A 17,481-nucleotide genomic window follows, 5' to 3' on the forward strand; every position below is an offset into this window, starting at 1 on the left:
CCTCGGAGTACAACAACTGAAAAGTAGGTCACGTCGACCTACTTTTGAAAATTTATGGCTTTAATCAAATATTTCGGGTACTAATTGGCTTAGAATCATTAAACTTTGTTGATGTGTCTTGGGTCCTCGGAGTACAACAACTGAAAAGTAGGTCACTGTGACCTACTTTTGAAATTTTATGGCTGTATTTAATATTTTCAGGAATTATTTGGCTTAGAAACGTCAAAATTTGTCAGTTGATGCATCTTTGGTCCTCGGAGTAGGTTGACTGAAAAGTAGGTCACCGTGACCTACTTTTGAAAATTTATGGCTGTAATTAAATATTTTGGGTACTTATTGGCTAGAATCATCAAACTTTGTCAGTCGATGTATCTTTGGTCCTCGGAGTACAGCAACTGAAAAGTAGGTCACGGTGACCTACTTTTGAAAATTTATGGCTTTAATTAAATATTACAGGTACTAATTGGCTTAGAGTCATCAAACTTTGTCAGTTGATGCATCTTGGGTCCTTGGAGTAAAACAATGGAAAAGTAGGTCACTTTGACCTACTTATAAAATTTTATGGCTATAATTTTAAAAAATATTTTAGGTATTAATTGGCTTAGAATCATCAAACTTAGTTGATGGGTCCTCAGAGAATGACAAGTGATAAGTAGGTCACCATGACCAACTCTCAGGTACTAATTGGCTTAGAATCATCTTGGGTTCTCAGAGTGTGAATTGGAATTTCAAGGGTTTATCTAAATATACAGGATACTTCGAGGCTTCAAATAGAAGTGATAGGTTGTACAGTTTATCAGAAGAGCGATTCAAGGCCCATGGGCCTCTTGTTTTCATAATGATCATGAACTTTAACTTAACCATTGTTTACATTTTTTTCTCATTTTGCTCTAACCTCATTTTATTGCATTCTATACTTAACACAACTTCAAAATTGTTTTTACCACAAATCTCACTTGAAAGTATACACTAAGATTGAAATAGCAATTTATTGAATGAAGACACAATTGGATATTACAGTTGAACAATTTGAATTATGGGTTACATTCTATAAAATGTGTTTTAATTGGTTGATTGGTACACGCCCACTCTCATGTGGTATCCTATGCGTGAATAAAGTTGGAAAGCGTCTACTGGTCAAACCATGTTAGATAGTTTTAAACTATTATCAACTTTTTGAATTAAAAAACAAACCAAAAAACCCCATAAAATCATATTTCAGCATGTGACATTATAGACATGTTAAAGGTAGATATTTACTAAATAGATCTAGAATTATTAGTTTAATTTGAAATAACCCTAGGAATATCATGGTTTTTACTTCATGTTAAAAATCTTGATGTGAGCCCATTGCATAGGTGTCAGAGAGAAATGAATGACAACTCTGCAATGTAGATTGTAGTTTGCAACCTTCTTTTACTCAGGAATATTTCTCGTTGTGAACCATTCATTCTATTTAGTACTTATGTACAGTGTTTCCTCAGTCGCAAAATATAATTGTTGCAGATGGATTTCAGACTGATGAATTCGGTATATCAGCGGGGGCATTTGTATCACCAACACAAGTAGTTCTGCTATGTTATGAAGTAATGGTTTTCTTTCAGCTTTATTTAATATTCATTGTAAATTTATGATTTTATTTATTATTTTCATGGCTTTAGTCCTCTTTGATAAAAAAGCAGTTATATGACTGTTACAGTAGTGATTTTTGGATGTATTTAGTATATTTGTCTACTTTTGTTTTGGAAGCAATTTGTAAGTGTAAATTTGGTATAATGTTATTTCAACACATATTTTCTCATTTCACATATTTCAGTACAGTTGGTTCTGTATTTCATCTGGAAAAGGAATGGTGGTTATATATTAATTTTTAACATTTTTTGAAGAAAATTAAACAGAGTTTGCCCTAAATTTTTGCTTTGACAAATTAGGAGTACCCCCATAGAATATTTCATATTTACTGCTACAGTTCTGAGCAATATTTTATCTGTCACTTTAAAATAAATTAACACCTCTGCATGCAAGTAATGCAAGGGACTTGTTAATCAAGAAATCAATATACACAAATACATGATTCTTTAGTACATAGATTGGGAAATATTAGCACAGTTGTTTAAATTTCTTCATGAAACTCGAAGTGAATCAGGTTATCAGATCAAATAATATATAGTTGAACTTCGTATCTTGAACACTGATATCTCAAATACCATGGAGATGTCAAGAAAGTGATTTTGAAGTCCCAACCCCTTATTCCTTAAGTATTTTCACCCCCAGATATCTTGAATCCTTGGATATCTCAAATTTTATTCATGGTCACATGGAGATCAAGATAACGAGGTTTGACTGTACTGTGTTAAAAGACACACACCTTACATGTGAAATGAAAACCATTACAAATAACTCTGAAATTTTAGCAGTGTGAAATAAAACAACTTGGAGTATACATATCTTAACTACATCACTGATTTTAAGACACAGAACTCAAGGGTGCATGTACAGTGTACTGTTGATTGTGGAATCCTGAAAACATTTAATACTAAACTAATAATTAAATTTATCAACTGAGCAGGAAGAATCAAGAAAATATGAAGTTGAATTCTTACACAATAGTGAGGATCATAATTTTGTAGTTATATGGGTTCTGTCTTCAATTATATCATGTTTATTGTATAAAACATACTTTTCAAATTTAATAATCATGGTACTTTATAAGCTAGACCTTTATTTTCATTTAATTATGTGAGACAGTCTGCTCACAAAAATTTCGTCCTCACACATTTTTTTATTAGTGTAGATTATATACAGCTATATTAAGAATTCATGAAAAATTTGTCTAGCTTATAAATACCAAATATGAATCTCATAAAAATAAGGTGTCACAAAAATTTGGTGATCTACAGTGTATACTATTGTGGTCAGATGTCAGATATTATGTAAACAATGTCTTATTCTTGAGCTTTACCTTATTCAGTCCTTGGAAACAGACTTCAAAGGGAGATCACTACAACTGGAGATGGAGAAAAGAAAATTAGAAGATAAAGTTAGGATATACGAACAAGAAATTTCCCATCTTAAAACGGAGCTTACCAACCAGTCCTCTGTTATTCTAGAGTAAGCCATCAATTTACAGGATTTTACGTATTTTTTTGTCCAGTTGATATATTAAATTGTTATACTTGTCAGAGATCTTAACATACTAAGTCGTGTTGATTGTAGCTTACGGGAGAAGAAAAATCAAACAGACCAGAGATATCTTGATCTTCAAAAACAACAACATGATGAGAGGTAGGTACAAGTGATGTGCCAAAACCAGGTAGACTTTTTTTTAGAACCACCCACCCCAAAATAAATAGTAACCTACTACATTTTACGGAATCTTGAGAATTTTAGAAAGTTATAATTATGTAATTGGTTTTGATTGAAACATTATCCTGTTCCAGTGTACAAGTTCTAGGTTATAAGCACCGTTATGCTTTGTTATTAAAAGATGTTTATTTTATTTTCAATCAAGATATCGAACATCACAACTAGATCTAGAGAAATTGGAGGCTGTAAGAAACAGAGAGGAACTACGAAAGCTCAGAGAAGAAGAAAGTGAACGGGCAATCAGAGCAGAGGTAAATCTAATATCAAGATTTCAAATTGTTCCCTTGTTTCAAGGAGAGTCAAATAGTATTTCTGATATTTTACATTGATGGAGAGGTACATCTTATTTTGTAGGTTGAATTGCTGCAAGTCAAGAAAAATTTTACATTACAAATGCTGGAGAGATCAAAAATGGAATACATGGTGTATAAGAATAAAGTCTCTGTGATTGTCAAAAGGCAAGCAATACAGATTGTATAACATTTACAAGTATAGACAACTTCTTTGTTAATTAGTAACTTGTGTACACTTTTATGACTATATTTGTTTTCTAGGCGGGAGGATGAGGGTAGGACTTTACCTATAGGCCTTAAGCAACACCTAGATCAGTACGAAGGAATTATACAGAAATGTGAGGAAACCATTAGTAGGCTGAAGGTAATGGCACTTAAAAACACTTTTTATAACATCATCAAAATCTAGATTTCAAAGCAAAATCTCTGACCACTTCATTATTCTCTAACTTAACACATATTTTTTTTTTTTTTCAAATGCTACAATGGGAGTTGACATTGGCCTTAACCAAGCTGTAAATGAATGGAGAGAAAAAAATACTCTGAATTGACTAATTTTCATGGGGGTTTGATTTTCATTGTTTTGTGTAATAAGAAACCCACAAAGTCTGGTTCTTCACAAAATGTTAATGTTTCATAACCACTCTTTTTATGCTTTGACTTGAAAGTTTAGATGAGCTTTATGCTATACCCCCGGTGTTTGTGTTGGCGTTTTCAGAGCAGGTCCATTCCATAGTAATATAAGCCCTGTTTGACCAAACTTGGATGGGTGATCCATCTAGGGATATAAACTATCAGACATGCTTCAGATGCTTAATTTGACATACCTGGATGATCAAATCTTCATCTCCCAGGTGTCAGATTGAAACAAAGATTTTTAGCAGGCCCATACCAAGATAAATCCTACCAAGACTAAATTTTCATGGATGTGCATCTAGGAATGCACATTAGTAAAACATTCATTTGGTTTGAGACTTTGCCTTCCTTTATAGAGAACATTAGTTGAGGTGAGCTTTGTAATCTTTAAATTATCTTATGTTTTAACAACTCAATCCAATCCAAGTAACTTTTTTTCCTCAATCCACAAAGCTTTGAACCCATGAAAATAAATGATTTTACAGTATCTGATGCAGATTACTAGTTGATTCTCAATTTTAACTTCCAAGATAGATGAATGGTATAAATATGCCACCAGACTTGCATTTGATCTTGACCTTGACACAAATAGGAAATGTTAAATGAAGGTAGCCTAATATGATTACCTTATGTTACTTTACACAGAAGTAAAAGATGAAATGTTTTCAATACATGTACATATACCAAGAGTTGGAAAAAATATATAAAATAGAGGTACATAAACCACCTCTTTAGTTTACCTTGGCCTCGAAATTTGACCTTATCATTGATAAGTTAAAAACTTTGATTTCTGTTGTTGTATTTCTGATTCTGATCATCATCTCTTAATTCAGATTGACTTTGATGAGCATATACGTCAGATCCAAGGAGGGAAGCGGATGAGTGAGCTGCCCCAGATTTTCATTCCTCCTCCTCCCCCGCCACCACAGATGCCCAATTTGGACTTGGTAATTCTTACTTTGACTAAACATAATGAAATTTGAGGGAAAAGTTTCAAATGTTTAATTTAATGCTATAAAATCAGATTTTTATATCATGGATAACTCTCAATTGTTCAGTATGACAACTGCTCCTTTTATAACATTGAACAATCATTATAAACAGTTCACTATTGAACCATTCTATCTGTTGCATTACAGCTAACAGGACAGACTATGACAAGCACTGCCAGTGCTCCTTCATTACTAGCCTTAGCCAGTGGTTCTCTTTCTGGTGGTTCCATGCCAAAATCATCACCATCCCCACCTCTGAGTTCCTCCCAGTCATCAGCCTCCAATATTCTACCTCCCTCTATCCCCAGCGTACAGGCAGTTCCGCAGCCCAAGCCTCTTGGATTACCCACAGGTACAATGATAATACCACTAAAACAGAGCTTACCTACAGGTACAATGATAATACCACTAAAACAGAGCTTACCTACAGGTACAATGATAATACCACTAAAACAGAGCTTACCCACATGTACAATGACAATACCACTAAAACAAAGCTTACCCACAGGTACAATGATAATACCACTAGAATAGAGCTTACCCACGGGTACAATGATAATGCCACTAAAACAGAGCTTACCCACAGGTACAATGATAATACCACTAGAATAGAGCTTACCCACAGGTACAATGATAATACCACCAAAACAGCTTACCGATTGGTACAATGATAATACCACTAAAACAGAGCTTACCCACGGGTACAATGATGATACCACTAAAACAGAGCTTACCCACAGGTACAATGATAATACCACTAGAATAGAGCTTACCCACAGGTACAATGATAATACCACTAAAACAGAGCTTACCCATAGGTACAATGATAATAGGTTACCCATTGGTACAATGATAATACCACTAAATCGGAACTTACCCACAGGTACAATGATAATACTACTAGAATAAAGCTCACCCATAGGTACAATGATAATACCACTAAAACGGAGCTTACCCCTTAGGTACAATGATAATACCACTATAACAAAGCTTATCCACGGGTACAATGATAATACCATTAGAATAGAGCTTACCCATAGGTACAATGATAATACCACTAAAACGGAGCTTACCCCTTAGGTACAATGATAATACCACTATAACAAAGCTTATCCACGGGTACAATGATAATACCATTAGAATAGAGCTTACCCATAGGTACAATGATAATACCACTAAAACAGAGCTTACCCACAGGTACAATGATAATACCACTATAACAAAGCTTATCCACGGGTACAATGATAATACCACTAGAATAGAGCTTACCAATAGGTACATTGATAATACCACTAAAACAGAGCTTACCCACGGGTACAATGATAATACCACTAAAACAGAGCTTACCCACATGTACAATGATAATACCACTAAAACAGAGCTTACCCACAGGTACAATGATAATACCACTAAAACAGAGCTTACCCACAGGTACAATGATAATACCACTAGAATAGAGCTTACCCATAGGTACAATGATAATGCCACTAAAACAGAGCTTACCCACAGGTACAATGATAATACCACTAGAATAGAGCTTACCCACAGGTACAATGATAATACCACCAAAACAGCTTACCCATAGATACAATGATAATACCACTAAAACAGAGTTTACCCACGGGTACAATGATAATACCACTAAAACAGAGCTTACCCACAGGTACAATGATAATACCACTAGAATAGAGCTTACCCACAGGTACAATGATAATACCACTAAAACAGAGCTTACCCATAGGTACAATGATAATAGGTTACCCATTGGTACAATGATAATACCACTAAATCGGAACTTTTCCACAGGTACAATGATAATACTACTAGAATAGAGCTCACCCATAGGTACAATGATAATACCACGAAAACAGAGTTTACCCCTTAGGTACAATGATAATACCACTAGAATAGAGCTTACCCACAGGTACAATGATAATACCACTAAAAACAGAGCTTACCCATGGGTACAATGATAATACCACTAAAACAGAGCTTACCCCATAGATACAATGATAATACCACTAGAATAGAGCTTACCCACAGGTACAATGATAATACCACCAAAACAGCTTACCCATAGATACAATGATAATACCACTAAAACAGAGTTTACCCATGGGTACAATGATAATACCACTAAAACAGAGCTTACCCACAGGTACAATGATAATACCACTAGAATAGAGCTTACCCACAGGTACAATGATAATACCACTAAAACAGAGCTTACCCATAGGTACAATGATAATAGGTTACCCATTGGTACAATGATAATACCACTAAATCGGAACTTACCCACAGGTACAATGATAATACTACTAGAATAGAGCTCACCCATAGGTACAATGATAATACCACTAAAACGGAGCTTACCCCTTAGGTACAATGATAATACCACTATAACAAAGCTTATCCACGGGTACAATGAGAATACCATTAGAATAGAGCTTACCCATAGGTACAATGATAATACCACTAAAACAGAGCTTACCCACAGGTACAACGATAATACCACTATAACAAAGCTTATCCACGGGTACAATGATAATACCACTAAAACAGAGCTTACCCACATGTACAATGATAATACCACTAAAACAGAGCTTACCCACAGGTACAATGATAATACCACTAAAACAGAGCTTACCCACAGGTACAATGATAATACCACTAGAATAGAGCTTACCCATAGGTACAATGATAATGCCACTAAAACAGAGCTTACCCACAGGTACAATGATAATACCACTAGAATAGAGCTTACCCACAGGTACAATGATAATACCACCAAAACAGCTTACCCATAGATACAATGATAATACCACTAAAACAGAGTTTACCCACGGGTACAATGATAATACCACTAAAACAGAGCTTACCCACAGGTACAATGATAATACCACTAGAATAGAGCTTACCCACAGGTACAATGATAATACCACTAAAACAGAGCTTACCCATAGGTACAATGATAATAGGTTACCCATTGGTACAATGATAATACCACTAAATCGGAACTTTTCCACAGGTACAATGATAATACTACTAGAATAGAGCTCACCCATAGGTACAATGATAATACCACGAAAACAGAGTTTACCCCTTAGGTACAATGATAATACCACTAGAATAGAGCTTACCCACAGGTACAATGATAATACCACTAAAAACAGAGCTTACCCATGGGTACAATGATAATACCACTAAAACAGAGCTTACCCCATAGATACAATGATAATACCACTAGAATAGAGCTTACCCACAGGTACAATGATAATACCACCAAAACAGCTTACCCATAGATACAATGATAATACCACTAAAACAGAGTTTACCCATGGGTACAATGATAATACCACTAAAACAGAGCTTACCCACAGGTACAATGATAATACCACTAGAATAGAGCTTACCCACAGGTACAATGATAATACCACTAAAACAGAGCTTACCCATAGGTACAATGATAATAGATTACCCATTGGTACAATGATAATACCACTAAATCGGAACTTACCCACAGGTACAATGATAATACTACTAGAATAGAGCTCACCCATAGGTACAATGATAATACCACTAAAACGGAGCTTACCCCTTAGGTACAATGATAATACCACTATAACAAAGCTTATCCACGGGTACAATGATAATACCATTAGAATAGAGCTTACCCATAGGTACAATGATAATACCACTAAAACAGAGCTTACCCACAGGTACAACGATAATACCACTATAACAAAGCTTATCCACGGGTACAATGATAATACCACTAGAATAGAGCTTACCAATAGGTACATTGATAATACCACTAAAACAGAGCTTACCCACGGGTACAATGATAATACCACTAAAACAGAGCTTACCCACATGTACAATGATAATACCACTAAAACAGAGCTTACCCACAGGTACAATGATAATACCACTAAAACAGAGCTTACCCACAGGTACAATGATAATACCACTAGAATAGAGCTTACCCATAGGTACAATGATAATGCCACTAAAACAGAGCTTACCCACAGGTACAATGATAATACCACTAGAATAGAGCTTACCCACAGGTACAATGATAATACCACCAAAACAGCTTACCCATAGATACAATGATAATACCACTAAAACAGAGTTTACCCACGGGTACAATGATAATACCACTAAAACAGAGCTTACCCACAGGTACAATGATAATACCACTAGAATAGAGCTTATCCACAGGTACAATGATAATACCACTAAAACAGAGCTTACCCATAGGTACAATGATAATAGGTTACCCATTGGTACAATGATAATACCACTAAATCGGAACTTTTCCACAGGTACAATGATAATACTACTAGAATAGAGCTCACCCATAGGTACAATGATAATACCACGAAAACAGAGCTTACCCATAGGTACAATGATAATACCACTAGAATAGAACTTACCCACAGGTACAATGATAATACCACTAAAAACAGAGCTTACCCATGGGTACAATGATAATACCACTAAAACAGAGCTTACCCCATAGGTACAATGATAATACTACTATAACAAAGCGTACCCACAGGTACAATTTTAATACTTGTACTACTAAAACAGCATAAACCTTCTGGGTTACCCATGGGTATAATTACATTGTATAATACCACTAAAGCAGAGCTTACCCACAGGTACAATTATATTACATGTACCACTAAAACATAGCACAAGCCTTCTGGGTTATCCATAATTGCAATGAAAACACTCTTGAAATGAATATAGATCAGAGGCTATACTATAGCTTCAGCTGTACTAGTAATTCTGTCATATTTTTATTAAAACCAGTGGACATAGAGATTCAGCCACAAATTAAATATGAATGAAAATAAATTATTATCAACAATATTCAAATCTACATCAAAAGTTAGTGTGAAAATGTAAACACGTGGTTAAAAAAAAAAATCTGTGTTGACGTTCACCGTCACTTTGCAACGTCACATCTTTATGACATTATTTCTCTGTTTTAGTAAAAATGCCATAAGCACCCTTTTCTCATGGGTGCAATCAATTATCAGTACTATCTCAAATTTTCTTTAAAAGGCGTAATAAGAAATATCTTATCACATATCTCAGGGAGTCTCTTAATATAGTCACTTTACAAAGTAAATAAGATTACCAGTAGGTAAGATTATATATAAACATGGTTGCATGTGGAAGAGAGTCCCAGAATATGTAGGTTCGCTCGACATAACAAGTAATAATAATGCACTTGTAACTATTTACTGCAGGTGTTGCAGGATTGTCTCAGCGCCCCCTTGTTACCCCACCTATCAGCTCTATGGTACCTTCCATGTCACAGGGGGCAGGGCCCCAAACACAGCACAAGACCAGTAATTTTGACAAACTGATCATAAAACTGCAGATGGCTTTTCCTAAATACAACAGGTGTGTCTTATTTCAGCATTGTTCTGGATTGATGGTTTGTGAAACTTGTATATGTGATTTGTCACAGAAGAATACAATAAAATTATTTGAAATATTGTTTCATCTTAACATACATGTGTATATGTTTATTTTAAAATGCTCCGGTATGTAAGAGTAGTCAGTTTTTATCATTACAATAATGACATACAGTGTCTTTTTCTTGATAACTTGAGTATGACAATTATTTTTTTAAACTTGCATATACATGTATATAGATATACATATAGATATCTGTGATGATTGTTCAGTCTGGGCATCTCTTTATTTTGTTTCCAACTTCAATATTATAGCTATATATCAAATGTGCCTCCCTTTGTAGAGCTGTTTTCACACAGCTGATACAGGAGCTGCGGACAAACAGAGGGGGGTCTCTCTCTGGTATGACTCTGGACGAGATTGTGTCCCAGATAACGGACCTTATACATCACCACGAGAGACAGCAGGGCAAGAAGCCTTCTGTAGTAGCCACGCAACAGGTCAGTGTTGTTATTGTGTAAACATTCTGTAGTAGCCACACAATGGGTCAATCTTCTATCTTCTACTGTGTTAGTCAATATTCTTTAGTAGCCACACAACGGGACAGTTTTGTTACTATGTAAATAATTCCTTGGTTTTGGCTCCAAAGCTTGTATAGACAAATAAAAACTGGATCCTCTGAGGAAAGTGCAGGCTAGTTATATGTATTTAGCATTAACATTGAACAGAATATGTTGCTAAATATATACAGCTTGTAAAATGTAAAATGGTTTGATTGCTTACATTTTCCACCTATGCATGTGCATACTTTTTTCAGATAGAAATTAGATGTACAATATTTCAATGCATGTCAAAATTCCAAAAGTCTCTTTAGATCATTGTTTTTCTACAGGATACAGTATCTCAAGGATATCCTGATGACCGTAATAGATCCCCTGCACCTCCTGGCCTCCCAGCCTCGTGGGGACTCCCTGTGACTGACCTGTCAAGTCTGGGGATCACCAGTGAAGTATTTGAGGAGGAGGAGGACCCTTGTGTGATCTGCCATGAGGAGATGACCATCGACACAACAGTCATGCTGGAGTGTAAACACAGATTTCATGATGAGGTACAAGGGGTTTAGAAAGTATAACTCAAATATATGAGCAGGAATAGTTTTTAAAAAAAATAAGCTATTTTATGTATTGAAAGAGGCTGACTGTTGCTTAGTAGATAATTGCACCATGGTAATAGTTTCCTATGTTTATTAACACAGAAGTCAGTCTATAGTGTGCATTGTTGAGATTAATTGATGTATTAAAGAAAAAAAATTTAGCAATTGCATTATGCTATAAATTTTAAAGCAATATGCAGTATCAAAATTCTGGTAACCAATAATGGTCAATGTACACTTTAATACTGAGGAAAAAAAGACATGAAATAAGGAAAATTATTACCAAATCATAATGGACATCAAAACAGAAAACTAATTCAAGTCAATTACGTGTACTAGGTCTTAAACTAGAAGGGAACATGTCTGTACATTGTGTTCATCTCTTTACAGTGTATCAGGAAATGGCTGAGAGAACAGAGCACCTGTCCTAACTGTCGTATCTATGCCCTTCTACCAGATGAGTTCCCAAGTCTTAGATGAACACCAGAAACAGTGGAAAAATTAACTTTTTTAATAACTTTTTTTTGTGGTGTCAGTGTTTGGACTTCCCAAGTTTTATTATGATGATAATATTAATAAGTATTTTTTTATGTTTTTTTTCCCATTTTCTTACCTGATAGAGTTTGGTAATATTTACTTGTGAACAAAAATTGTTTACTTGAGTGAAGAGTACAAGTAATATAACAGAGAACTCAGAATGTTAATGATTAGTAAATAATAAAAATGATAACATATTTATATGAACAGAACTTCAATTTATTTTCTCATCGATGTGATTATACATTTTTATGAAAAAGATTCTGTTTGTACCAATACTTTTGTCCTCCTTATTAAAAAAAATTAACGAACGCATTTAGTCTAGTTTACTTTTTTTACCTATAGATCACAGAGTCAATTGGGTGACCTTTTGCTGTCTGTTCTTTTCTATCATCTGCAGTCTTGAACATTTCAAGCATCTCTGAAATATCTGAGTTAGTTTCAACCAATTTTGGACTGTAGATGAAGAGAATATCAGGCCTGTAGTATGGGGGGGGGGGGGGGCACTTTTAATCTAAACATAAATTTTTACTGTTGAAAATGTTCATTGAAAGGCTGGTTGGCCCCACTTTTTGTTGAGGTATAGTGGTATTGTTAAATGAAGGTAATGTGTGCTAATGTAATCTGATCCCCCTTCAAAAATGATATGTGTGCATATTGTTAACTGTTTAAAAGATCTAACAATAAGGGGTGTTCATTTGGTTTGTATTCGAAGTTTCTTAAACATGTACAGGCCAGGAATAGACCTAACCCAAAAGGGGGGTAGGAGGTTCAAAGAATCTCTTAACTTCATGACTGTAAATTCTTCATATAAATTGCTAATTCATAGCATAATGAGCCAGTCGCACTTACAATGAACATTTTCAACAGTAAAAGGTTACGTTTGGAAAAGGGGGATGGGCAGCCCCCTCCCCATACTACGTGCCTGCGAGGTAGGGCAACTGAAATATTGAAATACTTTTTGAAAAGGATAGTGATTTCGCATTTTTGAAAAATTAAGTTCAACTTAAAGGCTGTTTAAAGTTTACTTCTTAGGTATTTTAGAAAAAATTCTTTATAATTTCATTATATGGCACAAAAATATACTTTTTTAAGTCAGGCATGGGGGTATGTGAAGGCTTGCGGGCAAGTAGCTGCCTACATGTATATGCAAGTATACGCAAAACAGTCAGTTTGTATAAAAACGTGACCAAATAAGAATTGTTTACGTCGCTATAACAAATTTACCGTTCTAACATCAAATTATTCAAAAGATTGATTTCAACTCTTAAACTCAGCATGCATACGTGGTTCCGAATATAATGGTATTTAACCATAAATGCATCTGAGTTTTAGTTTGAACATCATAAAATGTTTTAAAAACACAGTCTACTGTTAGTCTTTATATCGCTTCACTCATTGACAACACATTCAGAATTTATTGAAAACAAAGCAAAGGCATGGATCCTGTATCATACAAAATTATACCATATCGCAGAAAGTAAGTTTACTTAGTTAACTTCCGTGACATTTTTGTCTTAAATTGCAAGCCACCGATATAGATCTGACAATGGGCTGGGATTTACGTAAAAAGACATCGGAACCTAATGTGATCGATTTTAGTTGCGAGTCAGTTAATACTATTATTTTCTTCAATATTATAAAAATGAATTAGACGAGAAAAAGAATCTCCTTTAAGAAATTTTACATTAATCTATTTTTTGTTTAAACAATACTTTATTGGCAAATTTACAAATACACCAATAGCAAGTACATATTGGTAGAGATTTGGAACGATATTAATCCCGTGATTAAGTGAGAGTATCTTTATAAAAATTACTATATAATACACTCAGAACGAAGATGTTTAATTCATATATACTGTGTACAGTTTAATTGGAATCTCCAAGATTTTTTTTTTCCAAGGTAAAGCAATTTTTTAAAGGAGGATTTTAATGTGTAAATTATTTTTAGTTTGGGGGGGGGGGGACGAATTACTTAATATATACGATTGATTCAAATCTTTAAACAAACAATTATATCAATTGCCATACAAGAATTGAAAGTTAAATTCCGGAAAATAACTTCCATTCCGATTAACTTCCGTAACAATTTTCCCCTCGAAATGTTAACTCGTTGCCAGATTTGTGCCAGATGTCAAAAATCATGTTTTACCGTTTTATATTCAGCTTCAGAAAAATTATTGGATAATTTCATGTTTATTTCAATAATAATAAATCATGTTTAAGTTAACTTTCCGTAACATTGCCTTATGACCGTGGGAACCAGTATGTCGAAATTGTTGTAAAATGTTAAGTGACGTTAGTTAAGCTAATTGTGCATTCTTTTTTTTCCAAGTGCACTGCTATATGTCCCTAAGAAAATTATACCGGTATTGTTCATTTGGATATTTAAAGCAACTTTTTTTTTTCACTCTATGTAGTATACATGTATACCATAAATCTTAAGATTTTTTATGAGCTTTTTCTCCAGTGATATTGATTGCTTGAAAAGTAAAATCTTTACATAATGCTGCTTTTGTGATAGTGCCAAATCTTATACATGTATTTTATAAAATCTATTTCAACGTATTTTGATATGCATATTTTAATATCATAACAGTTTTCTTTATATATTTAAACACGTAACTTTTGGGGATTTTTGTGGGGGGGGGGGGGACGCCCCCACGCCCTCTATAATATCGTCAGTGATTCATACGCAGTTCCATTTTCCCGTTCATATTCACCATGCACTCACCAGTGTCATCTCTTTTTATCTTTCTAGAACTTGATATCCTCATTGAAATACATATACATGTATAGGTATTCACTCTTTATAGTTATTACAAATCCCCCCTCCCAATTATTTTAATTTTAAAAAAAGGCTTTAACACGTGTTAACTTTCTTGTATTAATTTTGAAGTGGAAAAAAATCAGCGATTTATTGATCAACGTTTTTTCAACGACCGGATTTTCTTGTTGTAGGGCATTTATACCTTTACATATATAGTCTCTTCTACCAAAAGGAAATAGATTCTTAGAAGTCCTTTTCAAATGCAGGCATGCACATTTTGAATTTCTGAATCAGCAATGTAAATCTCTTCTAAAAGTGAGGAAAAAACATTGCCCCCTCCCAAAGCGGAATTCCCCTTTTCTATTCAGATCGAGATTAAATTCCTTGTTCTAATACATGTATATAGTAATTTTATTAAACACATATAACCAGTACACTACAACCAGAATCAATTTGTTTTCCTATATTATTTATTTAGACTGATAAAACTTCTATGTATACTTTTTGTAATAAATTTTCATTTGAACATTTCATTCAAAAAAAAAATTGCGGATGTTGAAGAAGGACCATTTATATACAAGTCCAACATGTACACGCTGTTGAAATATGCCAGCTTCTTCAAACTTAAACGTGTTTTCTTCTCGATGCTATTTACGGATTGCCTTTATTTTATTTATTTATTTATCTTCCTTTTTTGGCTTACTCGTTCATTCATTCCATTGCCGCGAAAACAGATATATACATCCTATGGACAATCCCAAGTGTGTTCCGAAGAACATCACATGACATTTGTTGTCGATTTTGGACTATTCCATATTGAAAAAGAAGGTAGTGAGGGTATTGAAAATCATATAAACAGAGCCTCAGTCTTTGAGTTGATGAAATAAAACAAATATAACTAAAATAACTTTTATATTTGATGCTTAATTATATTAAGGGTATTTAATTTAGAAAGATAAGGCAATGTATAAGAAAAATGTGACAGCCTGCTCAACACCGCGCAATGTTGGTATAACACATGGGCAGATGGGATTTCGTCTGAAGGACAAAGACTGGTCCAATATGGCCACTGAAGAATAACCAAGGATAGTGAAATTTTTAATAACTGATAAGAAATGGCAGAATTATTGTCAGTTCAAGTACATTTACCGCCAAATTCTAAACTTTTGATCGAAAAATCTAGCAAGAAGTCGTCCCTAGACAGTGTTAATCGTGTTGGACGAGATAGACAGTTTGATCATGGAACTTTTGCACAACTTCCAAAAAGAAGGGCCGCGAATGTGGAGTTTAAGGATCTTGTATACAAGGTCCGCGAGGGAGGAAGACATAAAGGTGAGTTTGAACAGCATTTTTAAAGTAGTTGATGTGCCATGTCATGTGTCAGTGACCTCACATCTGGGTATATCAGCTGTTCACCAATCCAAGTATATTTTGGCCAGGCCTGGGGTCCGCGAGAGGAGGGATTGATCCAGTGTTTACATATTGTTCTGGTACCTTAAAAATTCCAAAACCATTCCTTATATATATTTTTAGTACACCCAGTTCCATAAAACTGGTTAAGTACTCCCCTTTTCAGTCAATAAATTATTTTTCATAGTGAGAATTGAGTCAATTTATTATCAATGATTCAATATCTGTTCTAATCATACGGTCACCTCACCTAAATCATAATCACATACACTGCTAGCGAATTCTGCTGGCAGAGAAGCTTGAAGGCAAAATGTTTTGAAAATATAAACTAGTATGTAACAATTAAACCCATGTAGCTCTTAGCTTTTATATCTGCATTGTCAGAAATGATTTTGCAGCTTCAGCCTGTAATTTATAGTATGCACTGTAAAAATTAAAGGGTCCAATGGGGGACATGCATTATTAAATTATTCAATATTCTTTGTATAAGTTAATACAGGACTAATAGATTTAGTCCACCTATTTAGAAGATGTACCTTCAGATTGTCACTTGGTACAAATTTGTCAGTGACGTGTTCTGTCTTTTTTCCTAACGCAGGACCAAAGGTCATCCTAAAATCCATATCTGGAGAGTTTCGTTCAGGGGAATTAACTGCCATTATGGGACCATCAGGAGCAGGCAAATCTTCTCTAATGAATATATTAGCAGGATATAGGTATGTATCTATGTAGTATTCGGAATTAATCAAAACCTTTTTTTTGGTTTTCGGTGTTCAGTCTTTCTAGTTGTACATACATCCTTTCTAACCATAACTAAATAAATCAACACAACTAAATAGGGCTAGTTGTTCCTTTGCTTTTTTAAACAGTGTATGCCCATAATTGA

At 34.4% G+C, this 17,481-nt stretch overlaps 1 protein-coding gene across 1 annotated transcript in view; it reads left to right on the top strand.

Annotated features, from left to right (window-relative positions):
* LOC133179105 (E3 ubiquitin-protein ligase TTC3-like) overlaps positions 1 to 17,481 on the top strand; it is a 52,866-nt gene that overhangs the window by 24,750 nt on the left and 10,635 nt on the right. The window contains exons 27-38 of the mRNA XM_061313843.1: positions 2,972 to 3,111; positions 3,217 to 3,285; positions 3,512 to 3,617; positions 3,721 to 3,824; positions 3,921 to 4,023; positions 5,129 to 5,242; positions 5,435 to 5,639; positions 10,552 to 10,708; positions 11,067 to 11,223; positions 11,616 to 11,831; positions 12,267 to 12,312; positions 17,194 to 17,311. Of these exons, the coding sequence (XP_061169827.1) occupies positions 2,972 to 3,111; positions 3,217 to 3,285; positions 3,512 to 3,617; positions 3,721 to 3,824; positions 3,921 to 4,023; positions 5,129 to 5,242; positions 5,435 to 5,639; positions 10,552 to 10,708; positions 11,067 to 11,223; positions 11,616 to 11,831; positions 12,267 to 12,312; positions 17,194 to 17,311 (1,535 nt within the window). The remainder of the gene's footprint in view (positions 1 to 2,971; positions 3,112 to 3,216; positions 3,286 to 3,511; positions 3,618 to 3,720; positions 3,825 to 3,920; positions 4,024 to 5,128; positions 5,243 to 5,434; positions 5,640 to 10,551; positions 10,709 to 11,066; positions 11,224 to 11,615; positions 11,832 to 12,266; positions 12,313 to 17,193; positions 17,312 to 17,481) is intronic.

The sequence above is a fragment of the Saccostrea echinata genome, unplaced genomic scaffold, assembly GCF_033153115.1.
Source record: "Saccostrea echinata isolate AGI-Se365-2 ecotype Australia unplaced genomic scaffold, CSIRO_AGI_Sech_v1 ptg000004l, whole genome shotgun sequence".
Lineage (NCBI taxonomy): Eukaryota > Metazoa > Mollusca > Bivalvia > Ostreida > Ostreidae > Saccostrea > Saccostrea echinata.